The sequence below is a fragment of the Triplophysa rosa genome, linkage group LG21, assembly GCF_024868665.1.
Source record: "Triplophysa rosa linkage group LG21, Trosa_1v2, whole genome shotgun sequence".
Taxonomy (NCBI): Eukaryota; Metazoa; Chordata; class Actinopteri; order Cypriniformes; family Nemacheilidae; genus Triplophysa; species Triplophysa rosa.
In genome coordinates, this window is record NC_079910.1 from 14,165,088 (window position 1) to 14,190,265 (window position 25,178).

A 25,178-nucleotide genomic window follows, 5' to 3' on the forward strand; every position below is an offset into this window, starting at 1 on the left:
TGTATAAATTATGATGAACACAGAGAAAGATATTTGGAAGAATTTTAGCAATTTTCAGTTCTGGAACATCATTGACTGCCATAGTAGGAAAAATTAAATGGTAGTCAAAGGTGCCCCAGAACTGTTTGTGTTCCTAAATTCTTCAAAATATCAAACTTTGTGTTCAACAGAACCAAAAAATATACAATATTTTGTAAATACAATATTTTTTTTCCCCAATATGGTAGTGGATGATGTCACAGAACTGAAAATTGCTAACATTCTTACAAATATTGTTCTTTGTGTTTAACAGAACAAATACATTTATACAGGTTTGAAACAACCTGAGGGTGAGTAAATGATGACAGTTTTTCATTTTTGAGTGAACTGTTCCTTTTAACTTCCATTTAATGTACTAATCAAATGTCATTTAGTATGTACAGTATGTGCTCAGCATGGATTAAAACAACATTTACTTTTGGAGAGAAAGTGAGAATATAAATTAAAATATAAATGAGTTCTCATCAGAATGTCTGACTAACGTTTCTAAAGCTGAAGCGGCAGGGGGCGTCATTGCAATTGGGCTGGCAAATGCCACACCTTTAGTGCATGTGAAAAAACACCTATATGTGTGAAAAGTGACAAGATCGCAAACGGAACTTGTCACTCACTGTGTTAAATGCTTTTAAAACATGTCACAATATGTTACCTTGGCAACACGGCCATGTTCCAAACAGTCCTGAAGCTCTAATTTATCCATCCCAGAGGCACACAGACGTCTGAAAACAAAACACCTCAATTTCATCCATATATCACTACATAAAGGTTCATTTACATTTGATCTTTTTTGTGATTTAAAGCCCACTTAATGAATATCAAATAGTAAAAAAGCTACTATGAGATGGTCCACGATGAAGATGGTGTAAATACCTCTTCATTCCCGGTAGGTTTCCCCAGAAGTACCGAGCCCTGTGAGCAGCTGACACCTCGATGGCATCAATCATCACAGGGTTACACTACAGAACAAAGAAAACAGAGTTTTATCAGTCCTCAAGTTTGTAACAAACAGATGGTTTAAAGCACAACTAGAAAGAAAGCACAAACCTCCAGGAATCGTGAGATGTCTCTTTTATCGTTGATGCTCATGGCGACCACGTTCTCAAACATCCAGAAAAAAGGACGGTCCTCCCCTTCCTTTGGTTTCGCTTCACTCAAGAGGCGGTAAAACTCAAAAAACAGCCGTCCGGTCCCCTCTAAAGAAAGACGACATCATATTATCATTTACTACATTTTTAATCTGCTTTTATAAATGCCTTTCTCAAATTCTAATTCCTGTGTACAGCCACAGAAAAAAAGGAGACCCCTCCAGTTTTGCCATTAATCTACATGTGCCTATTTCTGCATGTTTGCAGCCATTTCATTTCAGTGTCTGTTGAATTCTGACAGAAACAAACCTCAGGAATAACATAAAGTTACCCAACAGAAAGGGCCGTTTCTCAATTCCAAGAATGCAAAGAACAAACTTGTGTCCTTGCTAGATTGGACTTGGCAAGTTCAGACTCGGGAGTTTGAACCTGTGAGGACGCAGACCGGTTATATTAGAAAAGCAACAGCAGAGTACTTGATGCATCACTCAGTCAAATACATGCAATCCTATTTCACTTAATAGGCTATTCATTTTAGTGTAGCTTTAGTTTTAAACAAAGTAAAATGAAATAATATAACAAAACACAACACTGCTTCATGTCGTTTTTTGTCATGGCTCTGCTTCATTTAGTCATGTTTTTCTTGGTTCTGTAGCAGAGTCATGACAAAGCCTTTGGTTATGTGTGGAGAGAAACATATTGTTGTCCTTTTGACAATAATATGCATTCTCTCCAGTGTCTCGTCTCTGTTCCCGCCATCTGTTTCCTCGTTATCTTTCCCTGAGTGTTTGATTACCCACACCTGCCCTGTGTCATTATCCCTCGTTTGTCTTCCCCTATAAATACCCTCTTGTTTCTTTGTCTTGTGTTGTGGATTTCGTTGTGCATGCGTGTACTAAGGCGTGTATGTGTATCGTGCCAGTCAGTGTTCCTGTGTAAAGATCCCAGTCCAGTCTTAGTAAGTGTTTTGTTTAGTTTAGTTTGTCAAGTTATGTTTAGTCAAGTGTTATGTTAGTTTAGTCCAGTCTAGTTTATTTTTCCTGTCTTGTTTTTTCCCCCTCATGGGTGTTTTGTTTCGGTTTTGTCTATTGTTTAATAAATATATTTCGTTAACCCCTTCATTGCCATTGCCTGCCCGCATTTGGGTTCTTCTCCTGCCTCAGTTCGTGACAGTTTTTATTTTAAAAATATTAATATGTGATTCTGGCAACATGACTGCTCTGATTTTAAGAATAAAATGAAATATGAAGAAAAACACAATGCTTTATAAAGTGTAAGTGTGTACAGTTGGGAATATAACAAGTAAACAAATAAAACCCATATAACTACAGTACCCTGACTTTTCTTAAATGTATATTTTGTTCTTACATTGTTGCTTTATTAAATTACTAACCACAAAAGAGTTCTGAGTATTTCTACCTCGAACTGCCATGGCGGTCAAATTGACTGTATGCATTACAGACATTGTATAATTTCAGCGCTCTTTGAAGATTGACCACTGTTGCCTAGCAACATATCTGGCAATTTATGTTATTGCTAAGCTAAAATGTAGCTTACCCTCAAAATGTCAGCAAAAATGAAATGCAGCTTTCTAAATCAGTTTGTTTTCCCGCAGGTTAGCGAATATTCTTTATAACAGTTTTTGATCTTGCTAAGTTTGTCATATGTCCATACATGTCTATGAAGGTATTTACAATGCGATGAAATGCATGCTGTAATATTTTATTACTTATTATATTCTAAAATGTATCTACTTCGAATATCTGTAATTAGCAGGCTATCTAGTAAGTTCTGTGATTGACGATGAAATAATACATTTTTACATTCGTAAGAATGTTGTTTATTATTACCAATCCTAACAAAACATCAATTTATTCATACATTTTGATTCCAGTGGTGGGTGCGATTGGTGTGATCCAAATATAGAGAAAAAAAGGTTAGATATTATAATTTCTAAAATTCACAACATGTTTTTATCTAACTAAGTATTCTGCATCAATCCATATTTGTTGCCGTTTAGACTTTCAAAAACAACATTTTCATTGCAGTGAAAAAACTTTGCTCTTCTGCTTGCCGGTGTCCTAAAACAGAACACCGGACTCAAAGCGAGACACACACCTTCGGGTGCGGTCTCTTAGCTTTGGCAAAATTATATACATAAATGAAACATATCAATTGTTTATTTTATTTTAAACAATCTTATTATGTTTGCCCGTCTGAGTTCACTAGGCACTTGGGGATGTGGTTGAGGATTTTGACGTTTTTTAGTGTGATAACATTATAATATATGACAACAGACATTCAAAGCTTCATTCTATAATCTCAATAGAAGCTTTGAATGTAAATATTGCTAATGACATTCCGTACAGTCTAATATGAGCGGTCAAAATGACCGCTACGGCCATTCTCGTAGTGATAGATTTCCGGGAGTTCTAGTGTTAAACCTACATTTTGTGACAAAAAAAACGTTATATTATGAACATTTAGCTGTTTTACTGCACCACTGCAGTTGCTGCGCAATGCCTGTCAGGAAATATAGCATCATAAGCCACACAAGTCACCTCCCAATGCATCCTCGATAAAAGGGGCAGATCAAGGACACATCCGGGGATTTTAGCCGTTCTTGTCTAGATGTGAACTTTGAATTGGAACAGTACTTGGGCTGCAACTGATGACGTTTCACAAGTCGACAAGAACAGACAAGAACGCATATTGAGAAACGGCCAATAATGTAATAGACTAACAGCAATCAACTAAAATACATGTAAAAACATTAGCATTTTCAATAACATTAGTATTTTAAATGAACTTGCAGTATTCAAGATGTGAAGTTGGTTGCAAGTTTTTGCAAATAATAAACAATATTTTTATTTGGAATTTGGGAGAATGTTGTTGGAGGTTCACAGAATGAAAAATGATAATTTTACTTAGAAACATACCTCTAAATAGGGAAAAAGTAATTTACGGCTATATAGTTAAAGTCCTTTTTTTAATTTAAGTATCAGTTACTTCTCTTAAATTAAGTCATCTGTCCCAAAAATGTTGTTATCAAAAGAATAATTCAAGAATCATATTGTAATTGACAATGTCTTACCGTACAGACCTTTCCTGGCTGGGTTGACAATTGAAAGATCATTACAGGGACTTCCACCAATCACCAAGTCAAAGGGCCCCCACTCAGCGATCTACACAACAGAAGAGCGCCATCTAGTGTTAGTGAAACTGCACGACATGTCTGGAGCACAACAATCCATTCATCGGGCATTAAAAACATTATTCCTGGTGTTCTCAAAATAAATCGACTGCTTTCACTTGCTTTGACCATAAAAGAACATGTAGTGCGAGGTTCAAACTGATAAGGAGGATAAGGAACCTTTCTGCACACATATCTGAGTAATTCCAGCGCTCAGCATCTACTGCTATCGGTGTAATTACAGATCACTGAGCCATAGAGAACATAAACAGAGACATTTCAAACTAAAGGAACATCTGTGTGTGTGTCTGCAGCTGGCCTTCTCATTCTTTCAGTGTTTTAGTGATAACCCTATCAATGACCTCCGATATATCCTCCTCTCTTTTCTTCCACGACAACAGCCCTTTCGTGCGGCTTTCTCTGCAATCCCACCCAACCCAGCCTCGGAAACAACAACGGATGGGTGAGCGAGTGATTGAGTGGGTCGGTGCGGTGCGGTGGTGAATGAACTGAAGAGAGAGAGAGGATTTACGAAGGGCAAACGAGCCTTTGTGTTTCGTCACTAAGGCTTAAGACAGCTCTCTGTTGTGTGTTTGAATGTGAGTAAAAAGGATAATGGAAGCCAAACAGACTTAAAGGTGTGACTATAAAGACGGGACTCAGATGAGGCCATTAGACTTCTCGAGCGCTGTTGGAACAAGCAACACGCCGCTAAACAAATAATCTCAGGCCAGGTGTGTGTGAGGTGACCTAGCCAATGAATATTAGTCTCTACGGAGTCATTTGTCAAAGCGGAACAATGGCACTTACATTTTTTCTGGTAATGTTGCGAACGTCGTGCATATACTGAATTTTTCCTTCATGCCGGACGACACCCACTGAAATGGAGTCCTCGCATACTTCTGATGCAATGTACAAGTCAACCTTAAAGCCCAGGTCTCGAAGCACCAAATAACCTACAAATAAACATACAGTACATGTGACATTCATAGAAAGTGCCGTGCACGATGTGTACATGACACCATACATATACAGTGCCTCCTACAGGTCAAAACATTTTAAACACAAAATTTTGATTAATTGAATATTTGGTTTGCTTTCACATCTCATATTTTACAAATCCCATCACTCCCAACTCTCCTTCTATTAACATATACAAATATGGCACTGTTTGTCAAAGCATTTCATTTTTCTTGGTTTTTAACGCTAAAAAGAGCTTCGAGTTTATTCCAGGCCATTTTTCGTTGTTACTGACCGGCAGCTGCATCATCTCACCCTGTGTTTTGTTCTCCACAGATTTACCAAGGCCGGACAAAAGAGGATATAGTACAGAGCTGGGAATTTTCACTTGCCTCACTTTTTCATCTGACAATGATTTAGAGAGTCATGATTACAGGCTAATGATTATCTTTTTCTCCATTTACACGAACACTCAAAATTCTCTCTATTTTCCATTCTACTTCCGCTTTTTATGTACCAGCTGTTTTCAACCAAACTAACATGTCAAGTTACATGGAAACCTCTTTTTCCAGGTTACTCGGCAGTAAAAGTGCAAAGATAGATAGAAAGATATGCACACTTTAGGTATTTGAGCATCAAAACTACATCGCTTCTGCGGTGCTTCATTGATATTATTCGTGAATAATGGTTTTGTCATAGATTGTTTACAGTGCAGATGTGGTGTTTTTAAGCATAAATGATCATTCCCATGATGACGGATCGAACAGGTATTAAAGTGGTAGTGCAAGGGGATTATCTAGTAGTATCGATTGGAGATGGTGTCATTATTTTAAAAGGACCAAAAAACAAAAGAATTGCATCAATGGGTTACCAAATATACTTTTACAGCATAAATATACCTGGGAGGGCCACCAAAGTAAAGTGTGTATGTGGGAAGCACCCTATACATAGCAGCTTTTACAGAAATTACAGAAAATATTAATGTCAACATGCATAACCAAGGAAACCAAAAAGCACATTCACCTGTGGCGATGCCATCAAACAGTGAAAGCACTCTGATTGGACGTCTCTGCTCTGCCGGAACCGCAGGGTAAATCTTTGGACTTTCCTGGAAGAAAACACAGTAAATATGTAAACAGTGGCTTGTTTAAAGATCCCCAGCTTTAAAAACTGAGAAAGTCCCTCTATGCTGCAACCAGGTTTAGTCAGACTTACAAACTCCTGTCCGTTGTCACTGACGAAGAACTCCTGCAGTTTAAAGCTCCAGTCGTGACGTTTCTTCAACACACCGTACTGCTGCAGGGGCTGACACATGTTACAGCGCCACGGGTCCAGATCACGGGCGCAGTTAGCTGCTCCCGCACCCACCAATATATCCAGACAATCCACGCAGAAACACCTGCAGGCAAAGACGGAGAAGACACTAAGTTGACATGAATGACAGCAGGTCAGGGTGAAGAGTGATGAGATGCCGAGATATTATAGTGGAATGCGAGATGTGAAAGAATGAGCGTGTGAGAAGCATGAGACTGTCTGGTTTGGTACCTGCAGCAGTTAGCGTTTCCACACAGCAGCACCTCTCTACCCCCACAGCACACGGTGCAATACGACTGGTAGCCGTCGTCATCGTACATGTAGGAGATCTCTAAATAAACTTCCTGACACACACAAAAAACACACTTTTAAAACATGCATAACTTTCTGTTCAGAAAAAATCCAACGTTTCTGAACTCGTTGACCATTTTGGCTAGTTTTTTAATAAAGCTGCATTACAATACTTCAAATTTGCATTACATTTTGACAACGATGTTTCCTAAAGTGAAAAATGAATAATTTCTAAACCTGTGTGACTTTCTATCTTCTGCAGAACAAAACAGAACATATTTTGAAGAATGTTGGTGATCAAACAACATTGGCCCCCATTGACTTCCATTGTATGGACACAAATCCACTGAGACATTTCTCAAAATATCTTCTACAGATGAAAGAGTCATATACATGTTTTGAACCACATAAAGGTGACTAAATGACAGAATTTTTAGTTTGGGGTGAACTGTCCCTTTAAACCAGCCTAGGGTGGTCTCCCTTCCCTCCCACCCTGGCCAAGCTGGTTAAACCAGACCTGATAAAAAGTGAATTATACCACTTTTATAAGCAGATTATACATGTATGTATACATTTTATGTGCACAATGTACACATTTTAAGTAAACAGACAACCCCTCTGTGGAAAAGGTGTTGTCTGTTTACTTTTCTTTCTCTAAAGCCGCTATACAAAGCGTTACGCTTCCCCCATTCACTTCACGCTACAATCTAAGCGTCAATCCAAATACGACTCAATGCTTCCTTGAACAAATGATTTATGTCACTTCAAATAAACTGTAACAGGATAACACATAGGATAAGACAGCTTGGAGAAATCTACACATATATTTGTCCTCAATGTAACCAATAGAAACAATAGCGGTGTCCAGGTGCTAGATCAAGTGCTGTTTTATGAGCAGTCATGTCAGCGCGTGTTACAGCGCCGGGTTCCCAGAATCTCAGGTTGTGTTGTGATGTGTGACATGAGAATGGGGCAGTTAAGCAAGTGAGCCTTGAGTTACCTTGCATGTTAGGCAAAGGCCTCCTTCAAACAGGGGATGGAAGGTTGCCACTCTCGTTTTTCCACAAGAAAGGCAAAACTCTGAAACAGAGAACGAATCAAGTAAACAAGATGCAATAACATTTGAGAAAGGCCTGTTGGGCAAACTTTGCTAGTGTGCTTTATAGCAATTGAATGGAGGGAAGCCAGTTTTTGTTTGTTTGTTTACATTTTGAAATTGATTTTATAGTTGCTTATTCAAAGTGTGAGCGGTAAAATGTGAAGTTTTAATGGATGAATGTAGTTTAAAACACATCATACCTTCTATACTTCTGTGATTCTTCAAAACTTCATTGACCATTTGTTCTGAAATACAGACGATACAGCGCGGTTTTATTTCACAATCCCCTCATGCATCTTCATACCGGATATTTGGTGTGAACAGGTGATTTTAGACCTCAATGAAGCCCATTTACACATCTTCATTCACACGTGTATCGTTTAACGTTACGGTAACCTGTTGTCACCCGCCAGCATGAATAATAACCCTTGTGTGAGCTCTGACCTCTGCTGTACACGTCTTCAATGCCAGGTTTGGCTTTGCAGATGCTGAGTCGAGCTCTTTTGGCAGCTGGGGGGAATTCTGGAGGGCCGGAGTCCAGCTGTGGTGAGCTCTCTGAGGCCAGGGGAAAAACACAATACTCAGCTGGAAGAAACACAACACATTACTCACTACTGTACACATACACATACACATACACATGTACTATCAACAATGACACTATACATTAGCCGCTTAAAGGGATAAATTAAAATTCTGGACCCTCAAGTCAAACCGTGTGACTTTCTTTCTTCTGCAGTGCACAAAAGAAGATATTTTGAAGAATGTTGGTAACCAAACAACACTGTCCCGGTGTCCCCCATTGACTTCCATTGTATGGACACAAAACCATTTCTCAAAATATCTTCAGATATTACATCCTGAGATTCACACACAGAATGAGAGCCATTGTCAGGGCTCTTTTATACAGAACATCTGCCAAAAAGATCCTGCGTCCTACCTCTTTCTGATTCCACTGTATAACGTCTTACATATGTAACCTCAGTTCCCTGATGGAGGGAACGAGAAGTTGTGTCGAACCGACAGAATGGGGTTTGATCTTGAGAACCTATCATCTCTGATTGTACTTTTAAAAGGCCAATGAACTTGGCGAATGGCATGGCATGCCAGTCTCCTCCCCGTACATAAAGTATAAAAGGAAGATGGCGTGCCCATTCATTCACCTTTGGGCTGAGGAACCTGAGAGGCATTCTCGGTCTCTGCAGCGGACGGCGAAGCGTTCATGAAGGACACAACGTCTCGTTCCCTCCATCAGGGAACTGAGGTTACATACGTAACCAAGACGTTCCCTTTCTGTCGGTCTCTCGACGTTGTGTTGAACCGACAGAATAGGGTTCCTATATGAAACGCCACGGCGCCCCGTCACGACTTCCAGCGGAGTGACACTGACTGGCCTGGGCAAGTCACAAGTGAGCGTAACCGCGAATCTTAACCTTCCAGTGGTGTAGTAAGGCATCAATTGCATGAATCACGATGAGAGGCTCTTACTTACACGGCACTGTAAGGAACACTGGGAAGCGCTATCCCAGGGGGGAACGCTATGGAGACCACATCTGCCATAGGGAGATAATACGTGGAATACCTACACGGTCTCACCAGTGGGGAGATCTCATGGGAGTAGTAGTGCGGGGCCCCAACCAGGGGTGCACAGAAGCGGCTGAGTCCACCGAGGTTAGGTCACAGTTTCACCAACAGGGGAACCAAGAGTGAGGAAACGTCAAACGGGACTACCCAAGGAGGAGGAGTCACTACGTGTGGAGCACTAGCTCAGGTATAGGGGTTCACCTCGTGAGGGAAACTCACCTATACTGGGCTTGGAATATGAGCCGCTCTGCCCGGCTCGTAAGCTCGAAGTGCTGATGGATGGAATGCGTATACTTCATCCTGCGGAGGAAGTAGGGAAGCTGGAACAGCGCACTGACTCACCTGATGAAGGGGAGAAGGCGCTTCACAGGCGTACGCCCAGCCAGCCGGCGGTCTTACCTGGTGTGCAAGATGCGGGCAGACACCGGCTCTACACAAAGTTTGTAGAACCTTACGAATGGCACTCGTTGGACACAGAGAGTGCATGCAGATCCCCTACCCTCTTAATGGAAGCGAGCGCCACTAGGAGAACCGTCTTCATCGTGAGATGGGAAAGAGTGGCTTCCCCTAGGGGCTCAAACCAGGTCGTGCTGCCCGAGAGTGTAATTTGCAGCAATTGTGGCGATACCTTGAGCGTGGAGGGAGAGAGGTTGCTCTCTAACCTTTCTTGAAGGAAAGACAGCACGACACTGATCGCACAATTCTGTGGGTCTTCCCTACGGGAAGAACACCAAGACGAGAAGAGGCGCCACTTGCAGGCGTACAGTCGCCTAGTGGCTGCTCTTGCCTGATTGATCGTACTCACGCCTGCGGGAAGCAGGTCACTCAGGATCTCCTCGGCCCGTCCAGGCAGACGTTCCAGAGGTTCCATGGAGGTTCCAGAGGTCTGGTCTCGGGTGCCAGATTGTGCCCTTCCCCTCAGAAAGAAGGTCCTTCATCAGGGGAATCGACCAGGGGGGAGTTGTCATCAGAAGCGTTAGCTCTGAGAACTAAGATTGGTTGGGCCAATAGGGCGCAAGGACATTGGGCCGCAGGGATTTCACCAGCAGCTGACTCCAGAGGAGGAGGCGTCGGGCGAGTTGCGACATCTGCCGTGAGCGAATGCCACCCTGGTGGATGCCATACACCACGGCAGCCGTGCTGTCCATGCGGAGCAGCACGTGCTTGCCCTGAATGAGAGGAAGGACCTCTTTAAAGCAAGCCAAGTAGCTAGCAACTTCAGACAATTGATATGCCACTGCAGGATGGGTCCTTTCCAGCGCCCCGACACTGCATGCCCATTGCACACAGCACCCCAGCCGAGCAGGGAGGCATCTGTCGTCACCACAATGCGCCTTGAGACCTGCCCGATTGGGACTCCAGCCCGGAGAAAGGACATGTCTGTCGAAGGGGCCATGGTTCGACGGCAGTAAGACGTGATGGGAATACGCCTCGTGCCGGTGTGCCACGCTCTCCAAGGAACTCGACTCAGAAGCCAATGCTGATGCGGTCTCATATGCATCAACCCGAACGGCACAACTGCCGTCGAGGACACCATATGCCCCAGGAGTCTCTGAAAAAGTTTCAGGGACAGACAGCGCAGCATTGACTGGGTGCACTCGGGGTAAGGCGCGCTGCCATGGTAACAGTTCCATACCAAGATAAGAGGTGCTCTGTGCAGGGGAGAGCTCGCTCTTGTCCCAGTTGACCTGTAGGCCCAATCGGTCGAGGTGCCGGAGCACAAGGTCCCTGTGTGTACACAACAGATCTTGCGAGTGAGCCAAGATAAGCCAGTCGTCGAGTTAGTTGAGGATACGCACGCCTTGCTCCCCGAGGGGAGCGAGAGCAGCCCCCGTGACCTTGGTAAAGGCTCGGGGAGAGAGGGCCAGACCGAAGGGCAGGACCTTGTACTGGAATGCTCGACACTCGAAGGCAAACCAAAGAAATGATCTGTGCCATTGGAGAATCGAGACATGAAAATACGCATCCTTCAGGTCAATAGCCACGAACGAATCCTGATGTCAGACAGATGTCAGGATGCGCTTCTGCATCAACATTCTGAACGGGAGCCTGTGAAGGGTCTTGTTCAGTGTGCGCAAGTCCAGGATGGGGCGCAGCCCCCCACCTTTCTTGGGGACGATGAAGACATCTCAGCCAGAGGGACAGGCTCGATTGCACTCTTCACCAGAAGGGTGGCTACCTCGACCCGAAGAACGGGAGCATTCTCGCCTCGCTCCGAGGTGCAAAATGTTCCGAAACTTGGGTGGGCACCTAGCGAACTGGAATGCGTAGCTGATACCGATCATTCTTACTAGCCACCGCGAAGGGCTGGGGAGCTGTGACCAGGCCCCAGACACTTCGACAGAGGAACTAGCGGGGAGATCTTAAACAACGACTGTCTCACCAGGGACAGAACCTTGGGGAAGCGAGCGGGTCTGCTGACTTACCTGCCTTAAGTCTTCGCTGCACGACATCGAGTAGAGAGTGCTGAGGGCTGCGGAATTGGCATGACGCAACGTCGAGTTGAGGCTGCTGCATGCTGGAACACCCAGGGAGAAAGGAAGCTCTTTTAGAGACAGAGTGGGCGCCCCAGATGAAGAAAAATTACATGCCTTGGAAGGGAGCCTTGGTCGGTCTCTCCAGGGGGCGGCGGTCTGCAGGCACAGATGGCACGCTCAACCTGGGGTACATCGACGTAGCCCTTAGCTGCTCCGGTGTCAAGGGAAATCAGAGCGACCGAGCTCGTTATCCGCGAACGCGCCAAGAGTGCAGCCTAGAGTGCTGTGGGGAAGGCAGTGCGGAGCACTGCAACACGAGGCTCACGGCGGCTTGGGCAAGCACGGCTGACATCTCCATGTCAGACTCGTCCTGGGATCGACCGACCGAAGCCGGGAGCTCCAGGGAGACATCAGTGTCTGATGCCAGAAAGTCGCCATCCGATGCTGTGACGGAAATCTCATCCTCTGCATGTATCCGCTATGGGACGGTCTACTGCCGCCCATCGGAGACAGGTTAGGTGAGCGTAACGGAGCCTGGACGGTCCGCGGCATTGCTGCGACGGGTTAACGTCCATGGGAACCCCCATATCACCATTGCCGCTCGCCGCTGCAGATGGCTTGGCAGCCGCCGTGGAACGAGAAGCAGATGATGTTGTGGCTGTGTCCAAAAAGAACACAGCCAACCGTGACCACAATACCTTTATAGACATGTCTCGCAGTGCGGACATGCCGTGTCCACGAACGCTACTTCAGCATGCTGGTGACCCAAACATGTGATGCAGGTATCGTGCCTGTCAGACTAGAGGACAAGGCGGTCACATCCAAGATTACAGCGGTGAGACATGCCTGGCGACAAGTGCACGCTGTGAGAAATTTAGCTTTTTTAGGAAATTTGCTCTAATAGACACCTTCGGCTCGCTACCGAAATGCCCAGGGGAAATCGCACACACTAGGACAAATCTGCAGCTCTGCGTCGTAGAATCCAGTAGATAATCAGGAGATAATGCACTCAGCATTTAAGCTTAGCAGGTTCCGAACAAAAAAGGTGAATGAATGGGCACGCCATCGTCCTTTTATACCCGTATGTACGGGGCGGAGACTGGCATGCCATGCCATTCGCCAAGTTCATTGGCCTTTTAAAAGTACAATCAGAGATGATAGGTTCTCAAGATCAAACCCCATTCTGTTGGTTCGACACAACATTGAGAGACTGACAGAAAGGGAACCACACTTCCAATGAAGAGCTGGTCAATGATTCTGAAATATTGTTTTGATTTTCTAATATATTTAGATAAGTTGAACCCAGAAAACAAATGAAAGGACCTGATAAACATAAATGGATGTACCTTTAACCTAAAACCTATTTGTATCATATGTATATAATGTATTAAATATTATTCATTTTAAATAGCACATGTTTTACTAGTATGTAACTAATAAGCACTGTATACTAAACAAACACAAAAGAAATGGAAAGATTGATATTAATCGTTCGCTCATAGCAACTCACTAAAGAGCAGATGACTACATGACATAGTAATTCCTCAAAAACATTCAAGCCCCATATAAATATATAAGAGTGAGCGTTTGGTGTCGATTTCTAGCAGCTTCAGTTAAAAACACTGAAACACCCACAACAGCTATAGCTACAGTAAGTTCCTGCCCTGAGGAAAAGTACAGCTGAAGATTTGGACATAAATGTAATCATGACATAATGAATCCTATAAAACGTCTATAATCAGAGATGTTAATAGCTGGATTTAGAGAAGAGGGCCGCTAAGAGTGAAAGTAACTTGTCAACACCTGACAGAGCTTAACTCCTGAGGGCTTGACAGGGTTTTAATACATTTTCAAGGGCAGTATCACTGTGTCAGAAATGAACAGAATGCTCTTAAAAGGATACCCAAGCTGCTCTTCACATTCAATGCGATCAGTGAATAACTTTAATTTCAGTCTGTTCCCCATACATATGATCATTCAATTATATGGCTTCAGACAATTTCAAATAGAGGCATGAATGAGTGTATGGACTGCTTATGATTTTTGTTTTGGCACCCATCTATTTCTAAAACTGCAACAGAAACATTCTTAGTTTTTATGTATGTTTAATGAGTAAAAAAAGTCTGATCACTTTGGAACAGTTAGGAAATTTTATAAACTCTACCCCCCTTGTCTTAAATAATAGGTCCGTATGGTGTTGATATGATATCATTTTCGTTTGTTTATAATCTATTTCATAAAAATGTCAATTTATGTATGTTAATGAAAAGATGGAAAAAATCGATAAGCTGCAATGTAACTGAAGTACAATGTGGGAAGACAAATGAATTCATGACATTTGGAGAAAAACTTGAATAACAAGTCGCATGACTTCCCTGTTGCTACTATTTTCTATGACTTTGAAATGCTGCCAGGTTCTGAAAAACCTTGGATTTCTTAGTTTTTCCGGATCTGATGTTAGTTCATGTTACACCTTTAGTTTGACGTTGTTTCATGCCTTTTATTTTGAAAGTGTCTGGTCTCCTTGTCCTTACTTGAATTGTTTCCTCCCGGTGCCCTGCATGTGCCCTTCTGCGGGGTTTTTTTTAGCTTAGTTTTTGCATTGTTATCATATAACAAATATCAAACCAAGTGCCAGCAGTGACCAATACTTTGGTCTTGATTATGAACAGTTTATTTACTGTTTTACCATTTACATTTCCTAAAACGGTGCTTTTTAAGTCTGCTTTAGCCATCTTGTGTTAAAAGTAAATGACAGTCAGTTTGATATTTTGTTATTTGATATAATGGCATATGTTTTAATGACTTAATCTGTTTTTAAGGAACAGGCATTATGGGTGGCCCTGCCATATGTTGAGCCCTTTTAAAGTGAGTCTTAAATGTCTACTCGGAGTTTAACTTAACTTAATCTGGGGTCATTTAAAGACACAGTAATTGGGTCTGGAATGAGGCCGCTGTCATGATAATGTGTTCTCACCTGCGTCTACTCTTGGTTTCAGGCCCTCCTGACCCTTGGGCAGAAAGCCGTCGTGAGCCCAGTCGAGCATGGGCTTTATCTGTTCTTCAATGCTGTCTGACTCGCAGGGAGGAAATGTCTTCTCTGCACGTATACTGGCAACCTGAGGAGCAATGCAGATAAAACAGAACAGCGTGTCACAGCAATAAATACATCGCAAATCCGAAATACAAAAAAAGTGATGTATATTGTAGAACTATGATGATTTTTTATGATATGACGTCTGTTTAGTCCTTGGTTGTCAACGTGTGACTTGCATCAACATACCGTCGCTGACGGTGGAAACTTTGTATCTCTATGTCATGGCTTTTATTTTTTTGTTTTGATAAATCATTAATATTGGTCACCCTTTATATTTGTCTGTGGGTTTTGCGCAATAAAAAGTATGAAAAAGCGCTTGTCAACTTTGACAATGTTCAAGTATTCAAATAATAACGTTCTTTATTTGCCAGGAAAGTTGCCGTTTTGGACATATGAGGTTTCTACCTGACAGCAACAATATACAGTATAATGTTTTCGATAAATATATTTTATTTGTGCTTTCTCTGCTTTAAGAAGTTCTTTCTTTGTATTTATCTTTCTTAACTACTTTCCTCATTTTAATTTTTATGGTAAAATTCTATTTGTCAGCGAGAGACCTATTGATTTTTTGTATTAATTTACATACAGAAGGCTTACTTAAACCTTGAATGTTGTCAACAAGTTGCATGTACAACAAAAATGTTATGTACAGTCGAAATTTGATGGAATTTGTGGGAGAAATCTGTTTTTTAAATTTCAATCATTCATTTTGTTGAAAATATTATGATACTATCATATCGTGAAGCCAGTATATTGTGTGTGAGCGGAATATATTGTTCCACGCCTAATAATAAGACAACATTTCCTGTTAACAAATTATACGAGGCACACGTCACAGAGACAAAAAAAGCGAAAGAAATTTGAATGTGAACTGCGCCATACACCACATCATACATACTGGGAAAAAAACACTGACATAGACTGTTAATCATGCTGTAGAGAACACAAGAGAGGAGGTACAACAACAGAGAGAGAGACTAAAGTACAAGCAGTCCTGCCGTACCGCTGCATGTCTGGGCTTGAGGGCTTTTGTTCAGTTTGTTAGGAGGTATGATTCTGTGAGAGATAATTAAGAGACCTTTGGGGAATTCCACATTTCCCAGATGAGTGTTTTCCCTGTTGTCTGTTCATCTCTCTCACACACATACACACAGGCACATTTTATGAGCATAGTGAGTCTATTAAGTCATGTAAAGCTTTAGAAGAACAGGTGCATATTTGGGTCACGATGTGATGCAGAATACGGGTAAAGGGTTGACCAAAATTCTAGAAGAAATAAAGCGATCAAAATTTTGATTTTTAAGAGAGAAAGGAACAGATTGTTTTTCAAGATAACCACTCAGACAGGCTCAACTAAATACATCAAAGGGGTGGAAAAATTGATTAACTAATTCCCCCTAAGGCAACAGTTGTTGTTAAGTGCTTTACAACAGCGGTTAACAAAAGCTGCAGTGTGGTCTTACCTCCAGGGCCTGGAATATGGCTCTACGGTAGGAGGCCAGCTTGGTGTATGATGACTGGTTGAAAAACTTTGGGAAGGCTGTGATGGAATCCAGTTTGTCGGCAGACACCTACAACATATATCTTATATATTAACAAAACATATATTATGTGATGCAGCCGATTGCTTTGTTTCTCGATTCAAAGAATAGAAGAACTTTTTTTGTTCCTAAAGATGTCAAAATATTGGTAAAATTACAAAATCATTAGATGAAATGTAACAATATTACATTCTTTCCTTATTTCAAAGCTATTAAAGGAACAGTTCACGCAAAAATGACAATTTGTCTTCATTTACTCGCCCTCGAGTTCTTCCAAATCTGTATCAATTTCTTTGTTCTGTTGAACACAAAAGAAGATATTTTAAAGAATGTAGGAAAGCAAACAGTTCTGGGGCAGTTGACTACCATACTAAAATGACTACCATTGTCATTTTTTCTACTATGGTAGTCAATAGTGGCCAAGAACTGTTTGGTAACAAGTTTGCTTCCAAATAACTTTCTCTGTGTTCATCAGAACAAACAAATGCATACAGATTTGAAACAACTAAAGGGTGAGTAAATGATGACAGAATTTTTATTTTTGGCTGAACTGTCCCTTTAAGAAGCCAGTTGCATTGAAGAAAAATAGCAGAAAATCTCCAGAAAAAGCTGAAAGGATCTGCTCGAGTTGCATGTATTTTTACAGGTATCTATAAAACCAACATAACTATAGAAAAGTTGTTATTGTGACAACCAGATTACCTCTGAGAATTTTCCATCTCCAAACCACTGCAGCCAGCGCATGCCGTGTGAGGCTTGTCTCTTCCCTGTCGCTCTCCAGGTCACCACCATACCTGGCCACCAGGAAAAACCTTTTATTTTGCCCCAGACTAACTCTCCAATTCCAAAACCTTTATTATCCTGCAAAGAGGAGATATAAACAAGGTTAACTACCGACTAAAAATAACAATTTTGGCTACGTACTGATGTCATTGGAAACTGTTTTTTGTGCAACTTGGATCAATTTGAACAATTTCAAAGAACTTCAGATCTAAATTGTCTGTGCCTTACACAAAGCTATCTAAACATATTACTTCTGAATACGTGAAATATAGTATGTACTAACCATTAAAAAATAAAAACTTTCAAACAATATACTGTAAGGGCATGAAGGTTTCAATTACATAAACTGTCCTTTCAAATAAAACATTCTACATGTCCTTGTTTGATCCAACAACACAAAGCAGGATTTATAATTGTGCTGCGCAGAGCTTCAATGTGGACTGAGACACAAGCGAAACCTCTGACACCGAGCTTGTCTGGGCACGATTCCCAATCAATCAGGTACATGTCAACGCTCTGTTGTTCCCTCACCTGTGCGAGTGTGTATGCATGAGTGTTTATGTCTCTGTGGTCAACAGCGACTTAGCCAGACGCCCTAACCCACAAAAATCCCATTCACCCTCTTTGTCTCGGTCATCAGTGCTCACAAAACTCCCAGGTGCCCGGCTTTGTGACTCACAAACCAGAGGATACGCCGCGATCACAAAGGCAGGTGGACAAACACAGGTAATCGTGGGTTGTTTGTGCATGGGCGTAAAAAGGGTAGGTAGATGGATACGCACTGACTGAGCGTGTGTAACGGTGTTGTACCTTGTACTCTGGTTGGCTGGCTGTGTCAGTGGTGTATGTGGAGGTGGAACTGCTTTGTGCAGAGTCTTTAGAGTCTTGCTCCATCAGTTCAAAAACGGCGCCTTCAGTAACCTGCGGGTACACGCAATAGTAGGAGAGAGACAAATGAATAAATGTAAACAGAAGTGTAACATGATATTTTAAAAGTTCAGCTGATACCATAATATCCTAGTTGAAATACAACTAGTGTTTTCTCTAGTAACAAACTAGTAACCAAATGAGATCCTGCTTCCTATAATATATTCACGGGCACAAAGTTGCTAATTTTACTTGATTTATTTTTGCTTTTCAAAAATTATTTCCTTATCTTTTTTGCAGCTTAGGAATTAAACCTGGGTTATTTGCACACAGAATGTTACTTCCACCTCTGGCCCACTTTTTATAATACATCAAAATGTTCCAATCGAGTTCTTGTAAATTTTTTTTTAGATTTTATCTGCTAAAATGTATGCCAATAGAGATATTTTTGCTTGTTTTAATCATAAACTTTATTTATTTATGTAGAAAACAAAAGATAATATCACTGTGCTTCTCAACTAGTGTAAATGTATATTTTATCAATTTTAGATCAATTGTTTTTTTTAGACCCAGGTTCAGAAAAACGGATCTGAAAGCGCTAATAATTCAAACACATAATGCAAGTTAACTTCATTTTGCTGTTGAGTCAACTTCAGTTTATAAAAACAAAAAATGTCTCGACACCTAATACAAGCAATGAAGTCTAAGGGCCAAATGTTCAACATTCTCACCCTTTTATTGTGAGCACGGCTGTCAACACATTGATTTGTTTGTTTTATTCCTTTAAAGATCCAGATTTTTCCCCCTCGTAGCTGACCTCATAATCAGAATTTTCCTTAGAGGTGGTAGCTACGGGTGTGACGAGACACTTATCCCACGAGACGAGACACTAGACTGAGTTCACGAGAACGAGATGAGATTTTTGACTTTTTTAAAGAAATCCTCAATTATGAACTACATAGGGAGAAATTGTATGTAGTTTTTTGTATGCAAAAAATGCAAAAAATGTAGTCATTATAAAATCAACCTTCAAATTAAACTTCTATTTTAATGAATTATATTATGCAGTAATAAACAATATGTAAACACTGCAAAATGTTTTGTCACAAACTGACAGGCAGTAATTGCACAAAAAATTATGCTTTGTTTTCTTAACAGGTGCAGCTTTTAGTAAAGAGCTGTGGTTGTTTTCTTTATATGCTTTGGCATAGTGCTCGAGTTAGCAGAGGTGGCAATCATATCAAACTGTCAATCCTCCTTCCTCCACTGACTGAACCCTCATAGCCTTCAGAGAAACAGTTAAAACTACATAAACACATCATGTTTTATTCTAACATTACACATATGTAAGAGACTGATGATCCGTTTGTGAAGAGGTTTGCCTCTGAATGTATTTAAAATAACGTAATGTGAACTTGCAATTGCTATACTGTACTTTTGGCAGATTGCCACTTTAAAGGTGTTGAGTTAAGAAGCTGACAGTGTTGTAACAGTTTTTATCTCTGCTTGTTGTTTCCCTGATTTTGATCACGTTTGTCAGTTTGTCTGACGTACAGAAAACAGAGGATGAGTATGTGTGAATGTGAGCATTACCAGGTTGTTGTGCTCTTGTTTGCTCTGCCCGCTTTCTCTATTCCGGGGTTTACTGTTGGCCGTCAGTCCGGCCTGAAAGATGGTCCTGGGACGAGGCCTTTGTCGCAAACCTGTCTCACAACCGGACTCGACATCAACTTTTTCCTAAAAAAACCACCATCAAAATAAGCCTTAGAAGAAATGCTTGATAATTAAATGTACAAATTAAGACAACATGTTATCCAGACAACAGCACCTGTCATTCGCCACAATATATTTCTTCTTTTCATTTTTTCTTTGATCTGGTCACACAAGTTTCCCATAAAGAACTTTTTGAATAGTTCCAGTACGTCATATAATATTTATAGCAGCAGTGTAGATGGTGATTATATTCATGTGAGGTTTGGAATGGAATGCTGAATTAGTCAATAAATATATTTATTTAAAATGCTGGTTTATTAAATTTCATCAGGTACATTCATTAGGTTTTCGGGTGAAAAGAAGTAAACTTCAAGACTTTCAAGATTTTTCTGTCCTGGGTCATTTCTATCGTTGTTCTGAAGGCAAAAACGTGTCCTGCACAAGCAGCAAATGATTTTATTTGCCTGACGTAAGTGACTTGATTCACTGAACCATTATGTTTGTATGATCTTCAGAGAGGTTCTGACAGCTTGTGAAGAAGTGAGCTTGTCTTCTGATAACCATTACCTTCTGCCCCCCTGCTGTGGCTCTCTGCAGTCTTTATAAGGCCCTGTTTATGCCTGGTAATAAGATGCGTTTTGGTTGGACGAAAGGGGCACATACACGTTTACACCTACTGCTGTAATCCATCTATTTTGTCCACTTTTGACCACTTCTGTCCAGATTTCTTCGAGAAATATCTGAAAAAGCATACACATTTACCCAGCCATTCACCCTGGCTGGCTAAATGTATTTGCTTTTTCAGATATTTCATTCAAATAGACGAAATACTGCATGCAATGTACATATGAGCGCGACTGGAGATGACAGAAAAAAACATACAGGGAGCAGCGGTTTTATTTCTGCTTTGACAGATGTGAGACAGCGCCGAACACTGTATGAGTGTGTTAGAAATGGAAGGGTGAGAAAACATTCTGCTTAGTATGTTTTTCATCTTTAAACGAAACATTTAGGTCTTTAGCCGGCACTGTTTAAATCTTGTCTAGCTAGCGCGCTTCTCATAATGTTTACGCATGATGTCCGTATGCAGAGAGTAGGCGGTCTCTTGTGGCTGTTCATCAAATGCTGCCAAAACAAAGGTTCACACAAAAAAGCTAAAGTCTAACTAAAGCAGCGCGTGCAACACCGCGACACTACTGTCCTATTGCCAGGCAACACTCCCACTTCTTGCCAGGGACAAAAATGTATAAATCATCTAAATACAATAAAAAAAATCGCACTATATTGGGTATAACTGGGTAACTACTACCTTACATGCATAACAACCTGTGTAATAGTAATTTAAAGGTTACATATATTTTGCGGCTCCAGACAAATTTTATTCAGTGGGAGAAGGCCCAAAATGGCTCTTTTAGTCGCAAAGGTTGCAGATTCCTGATCTAGGATGCCTAACTCCATGTGGCGACACATATGTGAACTATTACACACAAATAAGCCACCAAAACATGTGCAGAAGTGTTTTAATGAGCGATAGGGTTTCACACAGAAACTAATACACAGTAGTGGCCAAAAGGGATGAATACACTCAACTTTTAAGGTAATTATTAGACCATGTTTTGCCTAAAAAGCGATATAGAGAATATCAGGGAATGTGCGTTTTAATTGAATAAACAATACATGCATAGATCTTGCAAGAATAAAAGCATAAATTGACTGTTATTATCTGATATTAATATTTGTTAGTCCTCTCATTAAGTAATATTTTGTAGTCATTCTCCTATGACTTTAACAATTTTGCACATATGTGACCCTGGACAACAAAACCAGTCTTATGGGTCAATTTTTCGAAATTGAGATTTTTACATATTCTGAAAGCTGAATAAATAAACTTTCTATAGATATATGAGTTGTTAGAATAGGACAATATCTGGCTGAGATACAACCGTTTAAAACTCTGGTATCTGAGAGTGCAAAAAAATCAAAATATTGAGAAAATTGTCTTTGAAGTTGTTAATCAGGGGCACTGTGGCAGACCATCCACTCACAAAAATAAAGTTTTTATACATTTAAGGTAGGAAATTTACAAAATATCTTCATGGAACATGATCTTTACTTAATATCCTAATGATTTTTGGCATAAAAGAAAAATCGATAATTTTGACCCACACAATGTATTTTTGCCTTTTACTAAAAATGTTCCCGTGCTACTTAAGACTGGTTTTGTGATCCAGGGTCACATATGTTGTTGTCATTTTTTGCCAAGCCTCCAAAAAATTCCTCTCAAAACTGAGATTCAGTTTACACTCCAATTATAACTATACAACATGAATACAACGTTTTAATACATCTTTAATAATATATTTGAATAAAAAGTGAAGACGTTAATTACCCAAAGTTGGACATCACTTTTGGCAAAGACTGTATGTACCATATGATGCGGTAAGCATGCTGTTTGCCTCAAGCAATTTAAGAGGATTTTTAATAATGATGCAAAATACAGTTTAAAGGATGGGAAGAAATTTGCCGGAAAAAAAATTCTGATGTTTTTGATAGGTGAAAACCGATAACAAAAAAACTGTGTGATATTGTGTATAGTGTGTAATGAAGTTCTCACCTCACTGTATGAAGAGTCCCAGGCACTGTCCTCCTCTATTTCTGAGCGCTTACGAGATCTCTTTCTTCTCATGCTGTTTACGCTCTCCTCTGATGCATAAAAACACATCACAAATAAACAGCAAGATCAGAATATACTAAGAAATGTCAGACTTTGTGCGATACTACTGTATTATATTACTACAGTTCTAACTTCAGGATTGTGCATTACTATAAACAATATCTGGATAGTTTAACAAACCAGGCAGGCAGCATATTAAAATCACTCTCTGTTGCAACTAACTGCATGGCACACGTTGACACTAGAACTTAAAGTCCAAGTGAAATAAAAAATTACAATGCCTATTTTTTCATGAAATATTGCAGCGTTTATTGTAAATAGTTTATCAATGTGGGTCATTCTCTTTTTATTAAATTTGTGTGCCCTCATAATCTTTAGTTAAAATCTGAAAATGCACTTCCTTTCTGTAATGACTATCCATCTTAATGACGTATGTTAGACAGCTTGGGCGGAGCATCCGTTAACTCCTCCCCTTCAACTGTCAGTCTGCTGCCAGTTCCATTTCAAAATGCAATGGCTGTTTTTATACATCCAATAAAATCGCAGAGGAAGACGAAAGCCACACCTACATTTTTTTTCATTCGAAATCACTCGGAAATGCGTTAAAATACGGAAGTAAAAACGATCGCAACTTCCGGATCACGGGGACTTTAAACCAGAACACTGGCAATAGAACGATACCTGCGGGTGAGGCCGCGCCTCCGTTTAGTTTGGGACTAAAAGGTGAAGGTGGCTCTGCCGCGGTCAGCGGGCTGTTCTCACTGGTCATCTCCAGACCGCTGTCATTCGGCGACACTCCGTCTCCCACAGCCGCTTCACCATTTACAGCAGCCTGAAAAAAGAACGAATGAATCTCAAATCACAGAAAACAAACACACGGGTTTTGGAAAACCCAAGATCCTTGAGCAAAAGACAATGTCACTTCATATAAGCTAAATCCCTGCGTTTGTCTGAATGAGTGTGTGATAGGGGGACCCCAATCGTCGAAGATTCGATGCTTCGATAGGATGAGCCTGATTCTACTACCAATCTCACAGTCGAATCTTCGCAGAGGTGTTATGCAATGGGGATCATGCCATTTTGGTTATATGGGCAGTGGCGTAGCAGACGGGCATGCACTGCACCGCTAAAAATATCATTTATGATGTAAAGAAATGGGACATTTTTAGTGTTGGGTACCGAAACCCCCGGCGCACATGAGCGCGAGGTCTGGGTATGACCCAGCGCAGGATCACGTCTCTCCGCGTCTTCTGTGCTGTGAGACTGGTAAAGAGAAGCAGCACGTTCCGCATGCAGGCAAGACGTGACAATTCTGATTTGACTATGTAAATCCTTAGTCGGGGACACCCCTAGTGTGTGACAATACAAACATGTGCCTTTCTCATTCATAAAAGAGATGCTAAGGAGGACAGGTCTAACATCTCTACTACATCACTGTCACTCTGACAGCACACTCAGTTATAAAATACAGGTGAGAATCAGCAGGGACCTGATAATAAAAAAATATTCAATAACAGGGTCACGATATGAGCAAATAGATTATTTATGCTTAGAATATAGTTATTCACAACTGATCTGAATCCCATGTCTCCTGGAAATGGCTATGGATTAGACACGTGCCCGGTTAACCGTGGTTACCACTAAATCCTGCTGAAACCGAGCTGGCTGCGATAATGCAAGGTATCGATTATTTTATTGATGTGTAGCTTGTCCGTGAAGCACTTCTCTGGGATCAGTAGGAAATGCTGCTCGATCTAAAAGCAGTTTGAGTCGCTTATAACATGCATTTAAAAAAGCAACACCCGTCAAACATGATGATTATAAATATACTTTATTATCATGAAAATACCTGAGGAGGCTTGAGGATCAGTGATAAAAACATGTCCTTAGGCATTTCCTAGAACTACGTGTGTTATGGTCTTCTTCTGCAGTGCGTATTTGGAGTTTCTGCACGAGAGCGCCCTCTGGCTTTCGGATGCAGCAGCATTATACTGTACTTCACTCACAAGTTGTGCATAAATAACGTGATAGATATTTTCGGTTAACCGGGGATAAGTCTACTCTGGATTAAAGCATCTTCTAAATGACCAAATTACTACACATCTGCTAACAAATTGCAGTACAAATCCATTTTATTTAGTGTTGTTGTGTTGACGGCAGAATAAAGAACACCACCGCTTTCAGTGGCTGTATTTTCAATTCTTGCCATCTTGTTTGCGCGCAGGTTTGTTTGTTGTAGCAGCCACAGCTGTGTTGTACTTGAAGAAGACGGTTCGAGACCTTCAGAGGATCAGGGTGCTGGCAGAGCGGCTTGTCAACAGAGCAAACACAAGCAACACGCTGCTAAAGACGGATATGTGTTCGGTCATGCCTCCGCTGTATGTCGATTGGTTGAATCCTTGATGGCTTTGCAGAAATCCCTCAGTAGGCTCTGATTGTTTGAGAGCCTGTTTGATGGTGA

At 41.0% G+C, this 25,178-nt stretch overlaps 1 protein-coding gene across 3 annotated transcripts in view; it reads right to left on the reverse strand.

Moving 5' to 3' along the window:
* The window catches only part of dnmt3bb.1 (DNA (cytosine-5-)-methyltransferase 3 beta, duplicate b.1), a 39,766-nt gene that overhangs the window by 1,675 nt on the left and 12,913 nt on the right, over nucleotides 1-25,178 (reverse strand). The window contains exons 3-20 of one of the 3 annotated variants that reach the window (XM_057363139.1): nucleotides 23,399-23,549; nucleotides 22,658-22,746; nucleotides 19,924-20,067; nucleotides 18,274-18,384; nucleotides 17,383-17,541; nucleotides 16,603-16,710; nucleotides 15,020-15,161; nucleotides 8,426-8,536; nucleotides 8,182-8,226; nucleotides 7,883-7,962; nucleotides 6,823-6,935; nucleotides 6,493-6,676; nucleotides 6,301-6,385; nucleotides 5,128-5,273; nucleotides 4,219-4,309; nucleotides 1,084-1,232; nucleotides 910-995; nucleotides 689-758 (exon numbers count right to left, since the gene is read on the reverse strand). In XM_057363139.1, coding sequence (XP_057219122.1) covers nucleotides 689-758; nucleotides 910-995; nucleotides 1,084-1,232; nucleotides 4,219-4,309; nucleotides 5,128-5,273; nucleotides 6,301-6,385; nucleotides 6,493-6,676; nucleotides 6,823-6,935; nucleotides 7,883-7,962; nucleotides 8,182-8,226; nucleotides 8,426-8,536; nucleotides 15,020-15,161; nucleotides 16,603-16,710; nucleotides 17,383-17,541; nucleotides 18,274-18,384; nucleotides 19,924-20,067; nucleotides 22,658-22,746; nucleotides 23,399-23,549 — 2,064 coding nt within the window. Of the gene's footprint in view, nucleotides 1-688; nucleotides 759-909; nucleotides 996-1,083; nucleotides 1,233-4,218; nucleotides 4,310-5,127; nucleotides 5,274-6,300; nucleotides 6,386-6,492; nucleotides 6,677-6,822; nucleotides 6,936-7,882; nucleotides 7,963-8,181; nucleotides 8,227-8,425; nucleotides 8,567-15,019; nucleotides 15,162-16,602; nucleotides 16,711-17,382; nucleotides 17,542-18,273; nucleotides 18,385-19,923; nucleotides 20,068-22,657; nucleotides 22,747-23,398; nucleotides 23,550-25,178 lie in introns of all 3 variants that reach the window. The other 2 variants (XM_057363138.1, XM_057363136.1) reach the window with 2 other exon arrangements.